This window comes from Oncorhynchus keta, chromosome 10, assembly GCF_023373465.1.
Source record: "Oncorhynchus keta strain PuntledgeMale-10-30-2019 chromosome 10, Oket_V2, whole genome shotgun sequence".
Taxonomy (NCBI): domain Eukaryota; kingdom Metazoa; phylum Chordata; class Actinopteri; order Salmoniformes; family Salmonidae; genus Oncorhynchus; species Oncorhynchus keta.
Genome location: NC_068430.1, coordinates 27,279,705 through 27,295,344, shown reverse-complemented (window position 1 = coordinate 27,295,344; position 15,640 = coordinate 27,279,705). Strand labels below are relative to the sequence as shown.

General features: G+C 46.0%; 1 protein-coding gene across 6 annotated transcripts in view; it reads right to left on the bottom strand.

Annotated features, from left to right (window-relative positions):
* The window catches only part of anks1ab (ankyrin repeat and sterile alpha motif domain containing 1Ab), a 45,253-nt gene extending 29,972 nt beyond the window's left edge, over positions 1 to 15,281 (bottom strand). For 5 of the 6 annotated variants that reach the window (XM_035777543.2, XM_035777544.2, XM_035777545.2 and 2 more), the window contains exons 1-3: positions 15,013 to 15,281; positions 13,837 to 14,288; positions 1,916 to 1,982 (exon numbers count right to left, since the gene is read on the bottom strand). In XM_035777543.2, the coding sequence (XP_035633436.1) occupies positions 1,916 to 1,982; positions 13,837 to 14,127 (358 nt within the window). In that variant the 5' untranslated portion in view covers positions 14,128 to 14,288; positions 15,013 to 15,281. Of the gene's footprint in view, positions 1 to 1,915; positions 1,983 to 13,836; positions 14,449 to 15,012 lie in introns of those variants that run through there. The other variant, XM_052526756.1, reaches the window with a different exon arrangement.
* Positions 15,282 to 15,640: the final 359 nt, after the last annotated feature.

Sequence of the window (15,640 nt, the reverse complement as noted above, 5' to 3'; positions counted from 1 at the left end):
TAAACGTAGGGCAGCAGCTGGCCTAGCGGTTAGAGCATTGGGAAAGTAACCGAAAGGTCGCTGGTTCAAATACCCGAGCTGACAAGGTGAAAGATCTGTCGATGTGCCCTTGAGCATGGCACTTAACCCTACTTTGCTCCTGAGGTGCCGTACAACTACAGCTGACCCTGTAAAGCAACACATTTCACTGCACCTATTTGGTTTATGTGACAATAAAACATATTTTGTTGAAAAACATTTTTTCATCTCCTCTCCATGTCAAATGCAATCAGGTACAATCAGGTGATAAAATCAGCACAGCTATGAATCAGCTGAATCTGGGAGAGGCTCCTGCTGAGTCCTCTTTATGAAAAACTCAAAGTACTGAAATAGTATAGAAGCACCGTCTACATCAACAAACACATCAATTACCATACCTTCCAGCCACAGAGAGTACAATAACATCAGCTATAAAAAGAATAGTAAATGAGTGGTAGATGAAATTGGAATAAGAAAAATATATGCTTTCAGCTGAAGGAGAGGAAACCACAGTGAGTTTCATTAGTGAGTTTCATGACAGTGGTTATGACTAATCATAATATTCAATTATGCATCAAGGACCATATGTGGACGTTATGACGGTGGCCTGTTCAGTGTAATGGACACACATTGTCAGAGGCTGTATGATGTCATGATGAAAAGACCCTAGCACAGTCAGCCTGCAGTGTGGAACTATTACTGTAAATGAATAATACATATTAATAATACACATTACAACATTAAGCCAAAAGAGTGTCATTATCAATATGAGGTTGACCAAAAATCCTCATTGCACAATGACCATAATCCACTGAGGTAAATAGCTTTGTGGAATCACATTATAGAAAAGTTTCTAAGGGAGATTTAGAGATCCAGTGTACCAAGTTGAGAATGTAATCTAAATAAACTGAGCATCTGTTAGTTGGCTTCTCACTGAGAGCCACCTGAAGGATAGACTCGATGAATCAGAGAATAGATTCAGCCTCTGTTGAGACACAGCACAGGAAAAATGATAGTCACGTGAAGTTTGAATTTGATTTCTCTTAAAGTGGAAATACACTTCACACCACAAAACCCCATACAGATGACACAAGTTTCACGCAAAACAAATTACACCTTGAATTGTTATGATTAATGGGAAAAACAAATGTTCATATCTTTTATGTCTTATAATATGGTTGTTGGCTTCTAATGAGCCTGTACAGCATAGAAACAGTCTGCCTCTAACAAATATGGTTAACCCTTTACCAGTGGTGTAAATTACTTAATTAAATATACTTTAAAGTACTACTTAACTAGTTTTTTGGGATATTTGTACTTCACTTTGCTATACATATTTTTGACAACTTTTACTTCACTACATTCCTAAAGAAAATAATGTACTTTTTACTCCATACATTTTCCCTGAACACCAAAAGTATAGGTTACATTTTGAATGCTTGGCAGGTCAGTAAAATGATCCAATTCACTCACTTATCAAGAGAACATCACTGGTCATCCCTACTGCCTCTGATCTGGTGGAATCACTAAACACATGCTTAATTTGAAAATGATGTATGCGTGTTGTAGTGTGCCCCTGGTTATAAATAAAAATAAAATAAAATTGTGCCATCTGGTTGGATTAATATAAGCAATTTGAAAATATGTTTTTGATACTTAAGTATTTTTTTGCGATTACACTTAATTTTGATACATGTGGTATATTTAAAATCAAATAGTATTTTACTGGGTGACTTTCACTTTTACTTGGGTCATTTTCTATTAAGGTATCTTTACTTTTACTCAAGTATGACAATTGGGTACTATTTCCACCACTGCCCTTTACTTCAACGCTCTGTCATAAGGCCTACATAGAGCTGTCATAAGATGCAACCTTTACCTACATGTAGGTATTTACCTGTGGTGCGCTGCTGGTCATTGGATGACTCGATGCCTGCTCCAATCAGGTTCATGAGCTTCTCAATCTGTGAAAGAGGAGTGAAACATTAGGACAAACCAGATATGGTTACCCCCAGGTAATGATCATCAACATGTGCTCCTAAATCTTGTTTCTGTGCATTTACAAACAGTATACATGGATCCTGACTAAGGAGGAGGGCAGCAGTGATGGATGAAGAGTAAAACAACAAAGTGGTGGGTAGTGTTTTATTGGTCCTTCACACAGGGTGTCAGGGTGAATTGCAATTTAAAGCGATTGAACCGTCAGTGCGCAGGGACAACCTGTAGGCCAAATTGCTTGTGATCTCTGCAAAATGACCTTTATAAGATTCAATAAGGCTCTCTGCCCCATCTCTGAATAGAAAGTGAAAACATGCAGTATACAGAGTAAAACAACAAGCCTGCGTGGAGGTTAACACAAAACAATCCAAGCACATCATGGGCCTAAAACATATGGCCTTAGAAAATAACTAACAAACATGTATCTTATGAAAGCAAAGTCAAGAAAATATTGAGGTAATATTGAACAGTTCATCTCTGTCTGTTTGTGTGAGAACTGGTGTTGTGACATTCTCCAGTACCCTCTCCTCTTGGCAGACTGAGATTCTGGGAGGAGAACTTCTCAGAGCAATGGAGGGAGCTTACTGTACTCTAACTGTTCAGGAGGTAGCTAATGCCATAATACAGTGCTATCCAGTGATTTAGCCAGCATATTCTACTATTATAAAAGCCTGCAAAGCTGAATCCGCTTTCACAAGTGACACTGGAGACATAGAAAGGGTTATTTGACATACAATTTAGTGTTTGAGAAGCCCTATGCACTTGTGGCATCAATGCACTTGATGCTAGTGGCATCAACACTCAGAAAAAGCCTTGATTCATTTAGAAGCCAGACACGTGGGAAGCATGGCAGCTCCCTCCAGCAATACAGACCTCACATATTCCACATCGAATTAACCCAGTTACATTCTATATCACACACGTACCATCAACACATTGCCCATATGCTATAGTGCACCTTATCTCGTCCCAAAAGCAGTTGTTTGAGGAATTCCATCTCATTACAATTAAAGAGCTAGAACATGCTGGGACTCTTTCAGCCTGAGAGTAATACAATTAAGGCTACACAACTGTTCCACATCATCACTCTTGCCAGATGTACAGGACATCAGGCGAGAACAAATCTGTGGAAAATCTGTACAAACATCTAGTCAGTGTAGCTATCATAACGCATCACATAATATATGATTTTACAAAGTGAATTTGTCACCCCTTAAGGGGTCTGATATAGACTTTCCAGTAAGCTCTTGAGTGGCAAGCCTTTGATTAGTGCAAAAGTGGATTGGAATAATCAGATATAGAGACCGCAAAGAAATAAATGATAACAAAGTTATGAAGTGAAGGGCCTGTTGGTGGACTCTGTTAAATCAATTGTGTTCCTCTTAAATTGATCACGCTGCAATCAGTTGGGATCTATATGCTAATCCTCTTAGTGGGCCATTCAATATCTGCTGATGATGCCATGCTGCTGTCACACTGCTCTGTTACCCACACCAAGGAGAAGACCTGATGGAAGCTGCTTACCCCAACTGGCTCATCAACCCATAAAACCTCCTCTCCAAACCAGGCCCTCTCATGTGTCTCTACCTCTTAAGGGTCTGTGGTTACATTTGTATAGTGATGCATGACTACATTTTTTTAATGGCAATTCAACTAATTTGGGACAGTCAAGCTATCACTTAGCTAAGTCCCCATAGAAACAAATGTAAATATGTTTGTTATACACCCATCTATGTAGATCATGATGAATCACTGTCAGCTATATGCTTTGTGTGGGATCAACGTGGTCTCAGGGAAATTCGTATTATCCTGTTACGTTTATAGATTGCGTTATGAATGGAACAGCATATGTTGTCACACCCTGACCATAGAGAGCCATTGTTTCTCTATGGTATAGTAGGTCAGGGTGTGAATAGGGGGTGATCTAGTATTTCTATGTCTATGTTGTGTTCTAGTTTCTTTTCTATGTTGGTGTTTTGTATGATTCCCAATTAAAGGCAGCTGGTAATCGTTGTCTCTAATTGGGGATCATATTTAAGTTGTTATTTTTCCCACCTGTGTTTGTGGGATCTTGTTTATGTTTTGTTGCCTGTTAGCACTTCATTGACTTCACGTTTCGTTCTTTATATTTTTGTGTGTTTCACTAAATAAATATGTGGAAACCATATCACGCTTCACCTTGATCCGATGATTCTAACAACGAACGTGACATATGTACATTATCATACGGATTATAGGATGTATTGTACCATACTTATTACACTGTATGTCCCCCAGACGCACATACATTTTGCTGTATGTTATTTTTGCCGGATGTCTAGTCCGCATTTACTTGACACACATATACTTCACAAAGCTGCAGAAAGGCTTGCAGCATGGGGAAGGTTGTTTTCGCTGTCTCTGGGTTCCCTACCTTGTTTGACCAAAGCGCCAGTTGCTACCGGGACCTCCATGTTAAACATGTTGCATGGAGACATATTGCCAATGCGATTGGATGACCTGGTCAGTTGAATGTGAAATAGTTTGCTGGAAAGTGGAAGCTAGGTGCTGGCAATTTCTTAGCTGAGCTATCTAGAAAAGTAGTTAGCTTTGCAGTTAGATAGTTAACTTCTGTTCATACCACCGCAAGGTAAAGCCACGCTTAAGTTGAAAATATTGAAGGCATGTGGTACACAGAACGCACCGCAGTCAAGTGCAGAATTCCCAATGCAGCGTTGCAGACTGCTCCATTGACAATGAATCACTTCCGCTGGAACACAATGAGTTTGACGGGTCTGGTGGACATGAGGCTTTACCCGGTCGTACAATAGCATACTAATTGGATGCCATACCTTATCATACTTCTTAGAGGACATATAATAGTATGTCTTTCTCTGAGACCAGGTTGTTTGTTGTGTCCTAACAACAAAGGAGAATTTTGGGAGAATTTATGTTGGCGGTTAGGGTAACTAACGACAAATGTTAAGAGAATTTCCGTAGCAGGTTATGTTAAATGGGTTAAATTTAGAATAAGTGTGAGGGAAATGTAACAGGATCACTATTTTAGGACAGGCCACAGTACAGACTAATGGACAAGTGTACAAAGACCCATGACTGAAGACATGTAGTTTTTCTCACCTTTATTTAACCAGGTAAGCTAGTTGAGAACAAGTTCTCATTTGCAACTGTGACCTGGCCAAGATAAAGCATAGCAGTTCGACACATACAACAACACAGAGTTACACATGGAATGAACAAAACATTCAGTCAATAATACAGTAGAAAAAAAGAAAGCAAGGTCTATATACAGTGAGTGCAAATAGGTAAAATAAGGGAGTTAAGGCAATAAATAGGCCATGGTGGTGAAGTAATTACAATATGGCAATTAAACACTGGAATGGTAGATATGCAAAAGATTGATGTGCAAGTAGAGATACTGTGGTGCAAAAGGAGCTAAATAAGTAAATACAGTATGGGGATGAGGTAGATAGATGGGCTGTATACAGATGGGCTATGAACAGGTGCAGTGATCTGTAAGCTGCTCTGACAGCTGGTTCTTAAAGCTAGTGAGGGAGATGGGAATCTCCAGCTTCAGTGATTTTTGCAGTTCGTTCCAGTCAGTGGCAGCAGAGAACTTGAAGGAAAGGCGACCAAAGGAGGAATTGGCTTTGGGGGTGACCAGTGAGATATACCTGCTGGAGCGCGTGCTACGAGTGGGTGCTGCTATGGTGACCAGCGAGCTGAGATAGGGCGGGGCTTTACCTAGCAGACACTTGTAGATAACCTGAAGCCAGTGGGTTTGGCGACGAGTATGAAGTGAGGGCCAGCCAACGAGAACATAAAGGTTGCAGTGGTGAGTAGTGTATGGGGCTTTGGTGGCAAAACGGATGGCACTGTGATAGACTACATCCAGTTTGCTGAGTAGAGTATTGGAGGCTATTTTATAGATGACATCGCCAAAGTCAAGAATCGTTAGGATGGTCAGTTTTACGAGGGTATGTTTGGCAGCATGAGTGAAGGAAGCTTTGTTGCCAAATAGGAAGCCAATTCTAGATGTAATTTTTGATTGGAGATGCTTAATGTGAGTCTGGAAGGAGAGTTTACAGTCTAGCCAGACACCTAGGTATTTGTAGTTATCCACGTATTCTAAGTCAGAGCTGTCCAGAGTAGTGATGCTGGATGTGCAGGCAGGTGCGGGCAATGATCGGTTGAATAGCATGCATTTAGTTTTATTTGCGTTTAAGAGCAGTTGGAGGCCACGGAATGAGAGTTGTATGGCATTGAAGCTCATCTGGAGGTTGGTTAACACAGCGTCCAAAGAAGGGCCAGAAGTATACAGAATGGTGTCATCTGCGTAGAGGTGGATCAGAGAATCACCAGCAGCAAGAGCTACATCATTGATGTATACAGAGAAGAGAGTCGGCCCGAGAATTGAACCCTGTGGCACCCCCATAGAGACTGCCAGAGGCCCGGACAACAGGCCCTCCGATTTGACACACTAAGCTCTATCAGAGAAGTAGTTGGTGAACCAGACGAGGTGATCATTTGAGAAACCAAGGCTGTTGAGTCTGCCGATAAGAATGTGGTGACTGACAGAGTCGAATGCCTTGGCCAGGTCGATGCATACAGCTACACAGTAATGTCTCTTATCGAGGGCGGTTATGATATCGTTAAGGACCTTGAGCGTGGCTGAGGCTCATGACCAGCTCGGAAACCAGATTGCATAGCGGAGAAGGTACGATGTGATTCAAAGTGGTCAGTAATCTGTTTGTTAACTTGGCTTTCGAAGACCTTGGAGATGCAGGGTAGGATAGATATAGGTCTGTAGCAGTTTGCGTCTAGAGTGTCTCCCCCTTTGACCGCGGCAACTTTCCAATCTTTGGGAATTTCAGACGATACGAAAGAGAGGTTGAACAGGCTAGTAATAGGGGTTGCAACAATTTCGGCAGATCATTTTAGAAAGAGAGGGTCCAGATTGTCTAGCCCAGCTAATTTGTAGGGGTCCAGATTTGGCAGCTCTTTCAGAACATCAGCTATCTGGATATGGGTGAAGGAGAAATGGTCGGGGCTTGGGTGGGTTGCTGTGGAAGGTGCCGGGCAGTTGACCGAGGTAGGGGTAGCCAGGTGGAAAGCATGGCCAGACGTAGAGAAATGCTTTTTGAAATTCTCAATAATAGTGGATTTGTCGGTTGTAACAGTGTTTCCTCGCCTCAGAGCAGTGAGTAGCTGGGAGGAGGTGCTCTTATTCTCCATGGACTTTACAGTGTCCCGGAACTTTTTTGAGTTTGTACTGCAGGATGCAAATGTCTGTTTAAAAAAGCTAGCCTTAGCTTTCCTAACTGCCTATGTATATTGTTTCCTAACTTCCCTGAAAAGTTGCATATCGCGGGGTCTATTCGATGCTAATGCAGAACGCCACAGGATGTTTTTGTGCTGGTCAAGAGCAGACAGGTCTGGAGTGAACCAAGGGCTATATATATTCCTGGTTCTACCTTTTTGAATGGGGCATGCCTATTTAAGATTGTGAGGAAGGCACTTTTAAAGAATAACCAGGCATCCTCTACTGCCGGGATGAGGTCAATGTCATTCCAGGATACCCCGCCCAGGTCGATTAGAAAGGCCTGCTCGCAGAAGTGTTTTAGGGAGCGTTTGACAGTAATGAGCGGTGGTCGTTTGCTCGCAGACCCATTACGGATGCAGGCAATGAGCCAGTGATCGCTGAGATCTTGGTTGAAAACAGCAGAGGTGTATTTGGAGGGTGAGTTAGTTAGGATGATATCTATGAGGGTGCCCATGTTTACGGATTTGGGGTTATATCTGGTAGGTTCATTGATAAATTGTGTGAGATTGAGGGCATCAAGCTTAGATTGTAGGATGGCCGGGGTGTTAAGCATGTCCCAGTTTAGGTCACCTAGCAGCACGAGCTCAGAAGATAGATGGGGGGCAATCAAATCACATATGGTGTCGAGGGCACAGCTGGGGGCAGAGGGTGGTCTATAGCAAGCAGCAACGGTGAGAGTCTTGTTTCTGGAAAGGTTCATTTTTAGAAGTAGAAGCTCAAATTGTTTGGGTACAGACCTGGATAGTAATACAGAACTCTGCAGGCTATCTTTGCAGTAAATTGCAACACCGCCCTCTTTGGCAGTTCTATCTTGTCGGAAAATGTTATAGTTAGGAATGGAAATGTCAAGGTTTTTGGTGGTCTTCCGGAGCCAGGATTCAGACATGGCTAGGACATCCGGATTGGTGGAGTGTGCTATTGCAGTGAATAAAACAAACTTAGGGAGGAGGCTTCTAATGTTAACATGCATGAAACCAAGGCTTTTACGGTTGCAGAAGTCAACAAATGAGAGAGCCTGGGGGATGGGAGTGGAGGTAGACACTGCAGGGCCTGGATTAACCTCTACATCACCAGAGGAACAGAGGAGGAGTAGGATAAGGGTACGGTACGGCTAAAGGCTAACAGAACTGGATGCCTAGTACGTTCAGAACAGAGAGTAAAAGGAGCAGATTTCTGGGCACGGTAGAATATATTCAATGCATAATGTACACACAAAGGTATAGTAGGATGTGAATACAGTGTGGGTAAACCTGTGCATATAGTGATAATGAAAGAGATATTGTCTCTAGAAATAGCATTTAAACCAGGTGATGTCACTGCTTGTGTGGGAGGTGGAACTAAATTGTTAGCCGAGGCATGTTGAGCAGTGCTAGAGGCTCTACAGTGAAATAAAACAATAGTTACAAACCAGCACAGCCAACAACACGGCATGCTGACGTTAGGGAAAGGCATGCGTAGCCGGGTGATCATACAAGTCCAGTGCGTGGCTTCAGGCAGCTAGCGGCACGGGGCTAGCAGGCTAACAGAAAGGCCTTAGAGGGATGACGCGACAGAGGAAAGTCTGTTGTGGCCCCCTCGTACAGTTACATCAGTGGACGGATCAGCAGGGCTCCGTGTGGTAAACCAGGCCAATTGGCAAAATATGTATAGTGGCTGAAGAAATACGTCCGAAGGGCCTCTTAAGCCAGCAGTCCAATGTGCTTTAGATAGCTAGCAGGCCGCAGATTAGCGGCTGTGCGTTCAGGGGTCATTAGCTGCTATAATTCCAGGTGGAATTTTTGTTTTATCATAATAAAAATGTTTACATTTTTATATAAATAAAATAGGTTCAGAGCTTGCGGTAGGAATCCGGAGATATGGAGAAGAATAAGTCCGACTAGCTCTGGTTTGAGTTGCGCTGTACAGACTGGCGAGAGTTGTCCGGGATAAAGGTAGCTGATGACCGCTAGCAAAGGATAGCTGACTGCTAGCTAGTGGCTTCGGAATGTATTCGATGGCCTCGTAAGCCAACAGTCCGTTGTGCTCTAGACAGCTAGCATTCAGGGGACGTTAGCTGCGAAGGTCGGAAGGTGATAAGGTTCAGAGCTTGTGTTAGGAATCCGGGGATATGGAGAGAAAATAGGTCCGGTATGCTCTGGTTGAATTGCGTTGTACAAACTGGCGAGATCTTTCCGAGCTAGTGGTCAGCTGATGACCGTTAGCTGGCTAGTTAGCTGGCTAGTTTATGTTGGAGAGATTCCAGTAATAGAGGCAAAGAAAAATACTTTAGAGAAAAAGAAGGTCCACACCACATTGGGTGAGGTGGGTTGCAGGAGAGTATTTTGAAGTGAGGGTTTAGAAAAATATAAAAAGATATGCGAAGAAAAATATATAAAAATATATATATACCTGGGACACGACAAGATGAAGGACAAATACGTCTGACTGCTACGCCATCTTGGAACTTCACCATGTCAGAGATGTCAGAGGTGGGCTAATTTGTATGGATGCTTGTTTCACCTGGTTCAATGCTGAAATACCCGTTGGCTCTATCGGCTAGATGATGAGTACAGAATTTAAATCAATAGATTTTTTATGTTTAACCAAGGTTTGCTCACATTCCTGCACCATAATGACAGCCTGCTCTGTGTCAATTTGATGCAGTGGGCGGGATGGGGACATGGCCTTCGTGTTTCGCTGGGTGAGATATTTTTTGTCAAAATGGATCTTATAAATAGATGTTCTCTCTGCCCTAGCTAACCATATAAATTATGAACTGAGTTAAACCAGCATATGTGCTGAACATGTTAGTCCTCTTTCCCAGCTAAAATTATTTTCAACCAGGGCCCCAATAGACTGCAGCAATGTTAACACGATGAGAGAAATGGACGAGAGCATGCCACAACAGACTCAGACACACACACACACACACCACCCACTACAACCACAATCATCTCTCCGATACAAAAGGGTCTTTTGAAGTGCGCTCACTAAAGAAAGGAGATATTCAAAGCGTCTCTAATGGCTAGAGGTATCGATGTATGCATCTGTAACATGTCTGGTTTAGACAGATGTGTCTTTAGAGAATTTAACAGATGTAAAGCTGTAAAGCGGTTGATCAGTTGTCATCATACATGTCATTAGCATACTGTATGCCAAAATGTCCTCACTATAACGTTTATATCAAATCAAATAAATGGGACAAGCATAATCAGGGTGAGATAATACAACTATAAATTACTTCAGACAATTGTGGACAGAAATAAATGCCCAGCTGAGAATTTCAAGCTCTAACTGCTGGACATGCTGTAGTCTAAATCTGAGTGTGTCTAAGGGCTGAGAGCAAACCAATCTCAACAGGAATATGGCCTCCCCTGCAGTTACTCCAACATATTGCAGTATGCAGTGTGTGTGTGTGTCACACCTGGCTTCCTCTCCTCCTAAGTGTGTGTAATGTCGACACTAGCTCTGGACAGTCCGAGAGGGACGGAACATTGTTGATCTCCTTATGAGTAAGCCTGAGTAAGTCTTTGCCCTTGCACCCCCCCACCCATGCCCCAAATGACACTAGAAAAGAAACAGACACACCGGGGCAGCTGCAAAACAGGATGCCCTTAAGAACAGAACAGGACACCCCTCCCAGCATGGCCTGAGTAAACAGTCCTGTCAGAAAGCAGAGAGAAGAGGGGAGAGCAGAGAGGGGGCCAGGGCACCAGACAGTCCTGTCAAAAAGGGGAGAGCAGAGAGGGGGCCAGGGCACCAGACAGTCCTGTCAAAAAGGGGAGAGCAGAGAGGGGGCCAGGGCACCAGACAGTCCTGTCAAAAAGGGGAGAGCAGAGAGTGGGACAGGGCAGCAGACAGTCCTGTCAAAAAGGGGAGAGCAGAGAGTGGGACAGGGCAGCAGACAGTCCTGTCAAAGAGGGGAGAGTAGAGAGGGGGCCAGGGCACCAGACAGTCCTGTCAAAGAGGGGAGAGTAGAGAGGGGGCCAGGGCACCAGACAGTCCTGTCAAAGAGGGGAGAGTAGAGAGGGGGCCAGGGCACCAGACAGTCCTGTCAAAGAGGGGAGAGTAGAGAGGGGGCCAGGGAACCAGACAGTCCTGTCAAAGAGGGGAGAGTAGAGAGGGGGCCAGGGAACCAGACAGTCCTGTCAAAGAGGGGAGAGTAGAGAGGGGGCCAGGGAACCAGACAGTCCTGTCAAAAAGGGGAGAGCAGAGAGTGGGACAGGGCAGCAGACAGTCCTGTCAAAGAGGGGAGAGTAGAGAGGGGGCCAGGGAACCAGACAGTCCTGTCAAAGAGGGGAGAGTAGAGAGGGGGCCAGGGCACCAGACAGTCCTGTCAAAAAGGGGAGAGCAGAGAGTGGGACAGGGCAGCAGACAGTCCTGTCAAAAAGGGGAGAGCAGAGAGTGGGACAGGGCAGCAGACAGTCCTGTCAAAGAGGGGAGAGTAGAGAGGGGGCCAGGGCACCAGACAGTCCTGTCAAAGAGGGGAGAGTAGAGAGGGGGCCAGGGCACCAGACAGTCCTGTCAAAGAGGGGAGAGTAGAGAGGGGGCCAGGGCACCAGACAGTCCTGTCAAAGAGGGGAGAGTAGAGAGGGGGCCAGGGCACCAGACAGTCCTGTCAAAGAGGGGAGAGTAGAGAGGGGGCCAGGGCACCAGACAGTCCTGTCAAAGAGGGGAGAGTAGAGAGGGGGCCAGGGCACCAGACAGTCCTGTCAAAGAGGGGAGAGTAGAGAGGGGGCCAGGGCACCAGACAGTCCTGTCAAAGAGGGGAGAGTAGAGAGGGGGCCAGGGCACCAGACAGTCCTGTCAAAGAGGGGAGAGTAGAGAGGGGGCCAGGGAACCAGACAGTCCTGTCAAAGAGGGGAGAGTAGAGAGGGGGCCAGGGCACCAGACAGTCCTGTCAAAGAGGGGAGAGTAGAGAGGGGCCAGGGCACCAGACAGTCCTGTCAAAGAGGGGAGAGTAGAGAGGGGCCAGGGCACCAGACAGTCCTGTCAAAGAGGGAGTAGAGAGGGGGCTAGGGAACCAGACAGTCCTGTCAAAAAGGGGAGAGCAGAGAGTGGGACAGGGCAGCAGACAGTCCTGTCAAAGAGGGGAGAGTAGAGAGGGGGCCAGGGCACCAGACAGTCCTGTCAAAAAGGGGAGAGCAGAGAGTGGGACAGGGCAGCAGACAGTCCTGTCAAAGAGGGGAGAGTAGAGAGGGGGCCAGGGCACCAGACAGTCCTGTCAAAGAGGGGAGAGTAGAGAGGGGGCCAGGGAACCAGACAGTCCTGTCAAAAAGGGGAGAGCAGAGAGTGGGACAGGGCAGCAGACAGTCCTGTCAAAGAGGGGAGAGCAGAGAGGGGGCCAGGGCACCAGACAGTCCTGTCAAAAAGGGGAGAGCAGAGAGTGGGACAGGGCTGCAGACAGTCCTGTCAAAGAGGGGAGAGTAGAGAGGGGGCCAGGGCACCAGACAGTCCTGTCAAAGAGGGGAGAGTAGAGAGGGGGCCAGGGCACCAGACAGTCCTGTCAAAAAGGGAGAGCAGAGAGTGGGACAGGGCAGCAGACAATCCTGTCAAAGAGGGGAGAGCAGAGAGGGGGCCAGGGCACCAGACAATCCTGTCAAATAGGGGAGAGTAGAGAGGGGGCCAGGGCACCAGACAGTCCTGTCAAAAAGGGGAGAGCAGAGAGGGGCCAGGGCACCAGACAATCCTGTCAAATAGGGGAGAGTAAAGAGGGGGCCAGGGCACCAGACAGTCCTGTCAAAAAGGGGAGAGCAGAGAGTGGGACAGGGCAGCAGACAGTCCTGTCAAAGAGGGGAGAGCAGAGAGGGGGCCAGGGCACCAGACAATCCTGTCAAATAGGGGAGAGTAGAGAGGGGGCCAGGGCACCAGACAATCCTGTCAAAGGGGGGAGAGCAGAGAGGAGGCCAGGCCCACACAGTCCTGTCAGAGAGCAGATGGGAGAGCAGAGAGGGGGCCAGGGAACCACATAGTCCAGTCAGAGAGCAGGATGGGATGAACCAGAAAATACAATAATTTCTATCTAGACTAGAGTTCAAAACAGTACAGCGTCAGACCAGGATTGAAGTAAGTGTTGAGGCTGGGGTTGTGGCATGCATTAGCCTACTGGAAAGCAGGGGAAACGGGGGAACAGAAGAGACGTCAAGCCATGCGCGGGTTGACCCATAGTAAGCAGTCTGACTGTATTAGGAGTGACAGCCCAAGCCCAATTAGCCTTGTGTGCCAGGGCTGCTATGGGGTATCGGTGGGAGTGATCAGGCCACTCATGCATTCAGCACTTGCCTGCAGGCATTCTGCAGCGACTGTATGGGTAAAAGTCAGCGCCACTACTGCCCGTTACCTCCTGTCTATCACTGTTCTTCCTTCCTCTCTTTATCACTCTTTATCACTCATTACAACTCTCCCTCCTCTCCCCTCTGCCCCTAAAGGAATTAAAAGCTATATTTGAAGCCTGACTATGCATTAACTCTCCCAGTGCCAATCCCTGCCTATCACCCCACCCAGAGAACCCAGAGAATTACCTCATCCCACTCGGAGGCGAAGGAGGGCGATCTCTCCATCTGTTTGTTCCCAGAACTGCAGTTAGCCACAGAATCACAGCAGCTGTTCAGACCCCCATCCTCCTCACCCAGGGGAGACACCAACAGGTCTGAGTCCGACTTGGAGAGGCTCCGGGTCAAATTCAGGTCCCCCGGAGGCTTCAGCCTGACTGGAGGGACAGCCACAGCCCCTGTCGACTCCCTGGCCTCAGCCTTGGCAGTTTGGACCACCGTGGCATAGATGGGATCAGCGTCCAGGAGGGAGGCTGACATTACTGTGGAGCTGCTTGTGTGGCAGTGTTAGGATCTTAGCCTCCCTGTACCCAGGCCTCAGGCAGCAGTCTCTCTTCTTATACCAATAGTCAGTGCAGAGAGGGCTGTAAAACACTGGAGGATCCAGCAGTCTCAGTCTGTACAGAGCTTCCTGTTGAATTCTGAGGAAAAGCCAGACAGAAGGGGTGATGTAAGAAACAGTGAGGCAGGAAATATCTCTGTCGTGACACTGATAAGAATCCGCCTACTAAATAATTTATGTTTAAAACATATTAAATCTATTCCGTTTGGTGAAACGGAGCGTGTAAGAGAGAGGATTGCTGCGTGTGTCCATAGCTCAGATACAATCATCAGGGTCCACCCACTAGTTGTATCCGGCTGCCCTCCCCTTAGTGACTGCTGCCTCCGAGTTTTTTATGCTTTCCTTCCCCTCTCTTCACGTCTCTCTCTTGCTTTTTCTCGCTCTCGCTCTCTTCCTCTTCTTTCTCTTTCAGCCTTCGCTTTTATTCTTGAGCAACATTCTATATTTCAAATGGTTGAATTTCAAACAAGACTGCCTAGATAGAAAGACTATTCCCAACCAGATGAAGGAATGAAACAAACACCAGTGTAGTCAAAAGGAAAATTAAGAAATGAATGTGAAACACAACACACAAACATACACACGCAAACATAACACACGCAGAAAATTATCCCAGTAAGGCACAACAGTAGAATCAGATTCTGAATATTTCAAAGGAGTCTAGCTGCTTTATACAGTTTTAAAAATAATGCCCTGTGTTTGATTTTCAAAACTGAATCTAACACAGCAACAGTTAGTTGCAACAGCTGCTTTCAGGAACTGTAATAGCCTTAACAACGTCATGAAATCCCCATTGATCATACCTGCACACTTTGTCTTTGTCTGTCTGTGTTCAGAGAAGAGCTGCCGTCCTGTTCCTCATCTGTCCTCTGACTCCCTATCAGAGGACCAAGTCTGTCCTCTGACTCCCTATCGGAGGACCAAGTTTGTCCCGTCCCGTGGTGGGGATCTGAGGCCTGGCCTTATTAAGACTGACAGCTAGGGTAATCAGGTTACTGACGCAGTGGGTGCCTGCCTATTCAGAGGGAGGGCTGCCAGCGAGGATTCCTCCACCACGCTCTGTGTGCTGTACCACTGGGTCTTGGATAAGCCCCTGAATGAATTCAAGTGTATTTTCTGGTCAAGATATTTGCTCCATTAGGCATTTGAAGTTGACTGCCAGGCATGTCAATGGTTAAAATGGGTGAAGAGACTTGATGGCTTGACGAGAATGCAGAACAGATCCCACACACTCTCATATACTGAGCAGTCTATTCATCAGGGGTTGATTCTGACAAAAGGCTCTCTTGTAAGGCATCCTTAACCTTCCGCAGCACCCGCTGTCATGCACTGTGTACCCCTTCCCTGTAGTGTCCTCAGTCAGCCAAGTCCCTGGCCCGCCCACCTCTTCCCTTTGGGTAGTACTGGTATGTACAAGACACAAGGGATAAC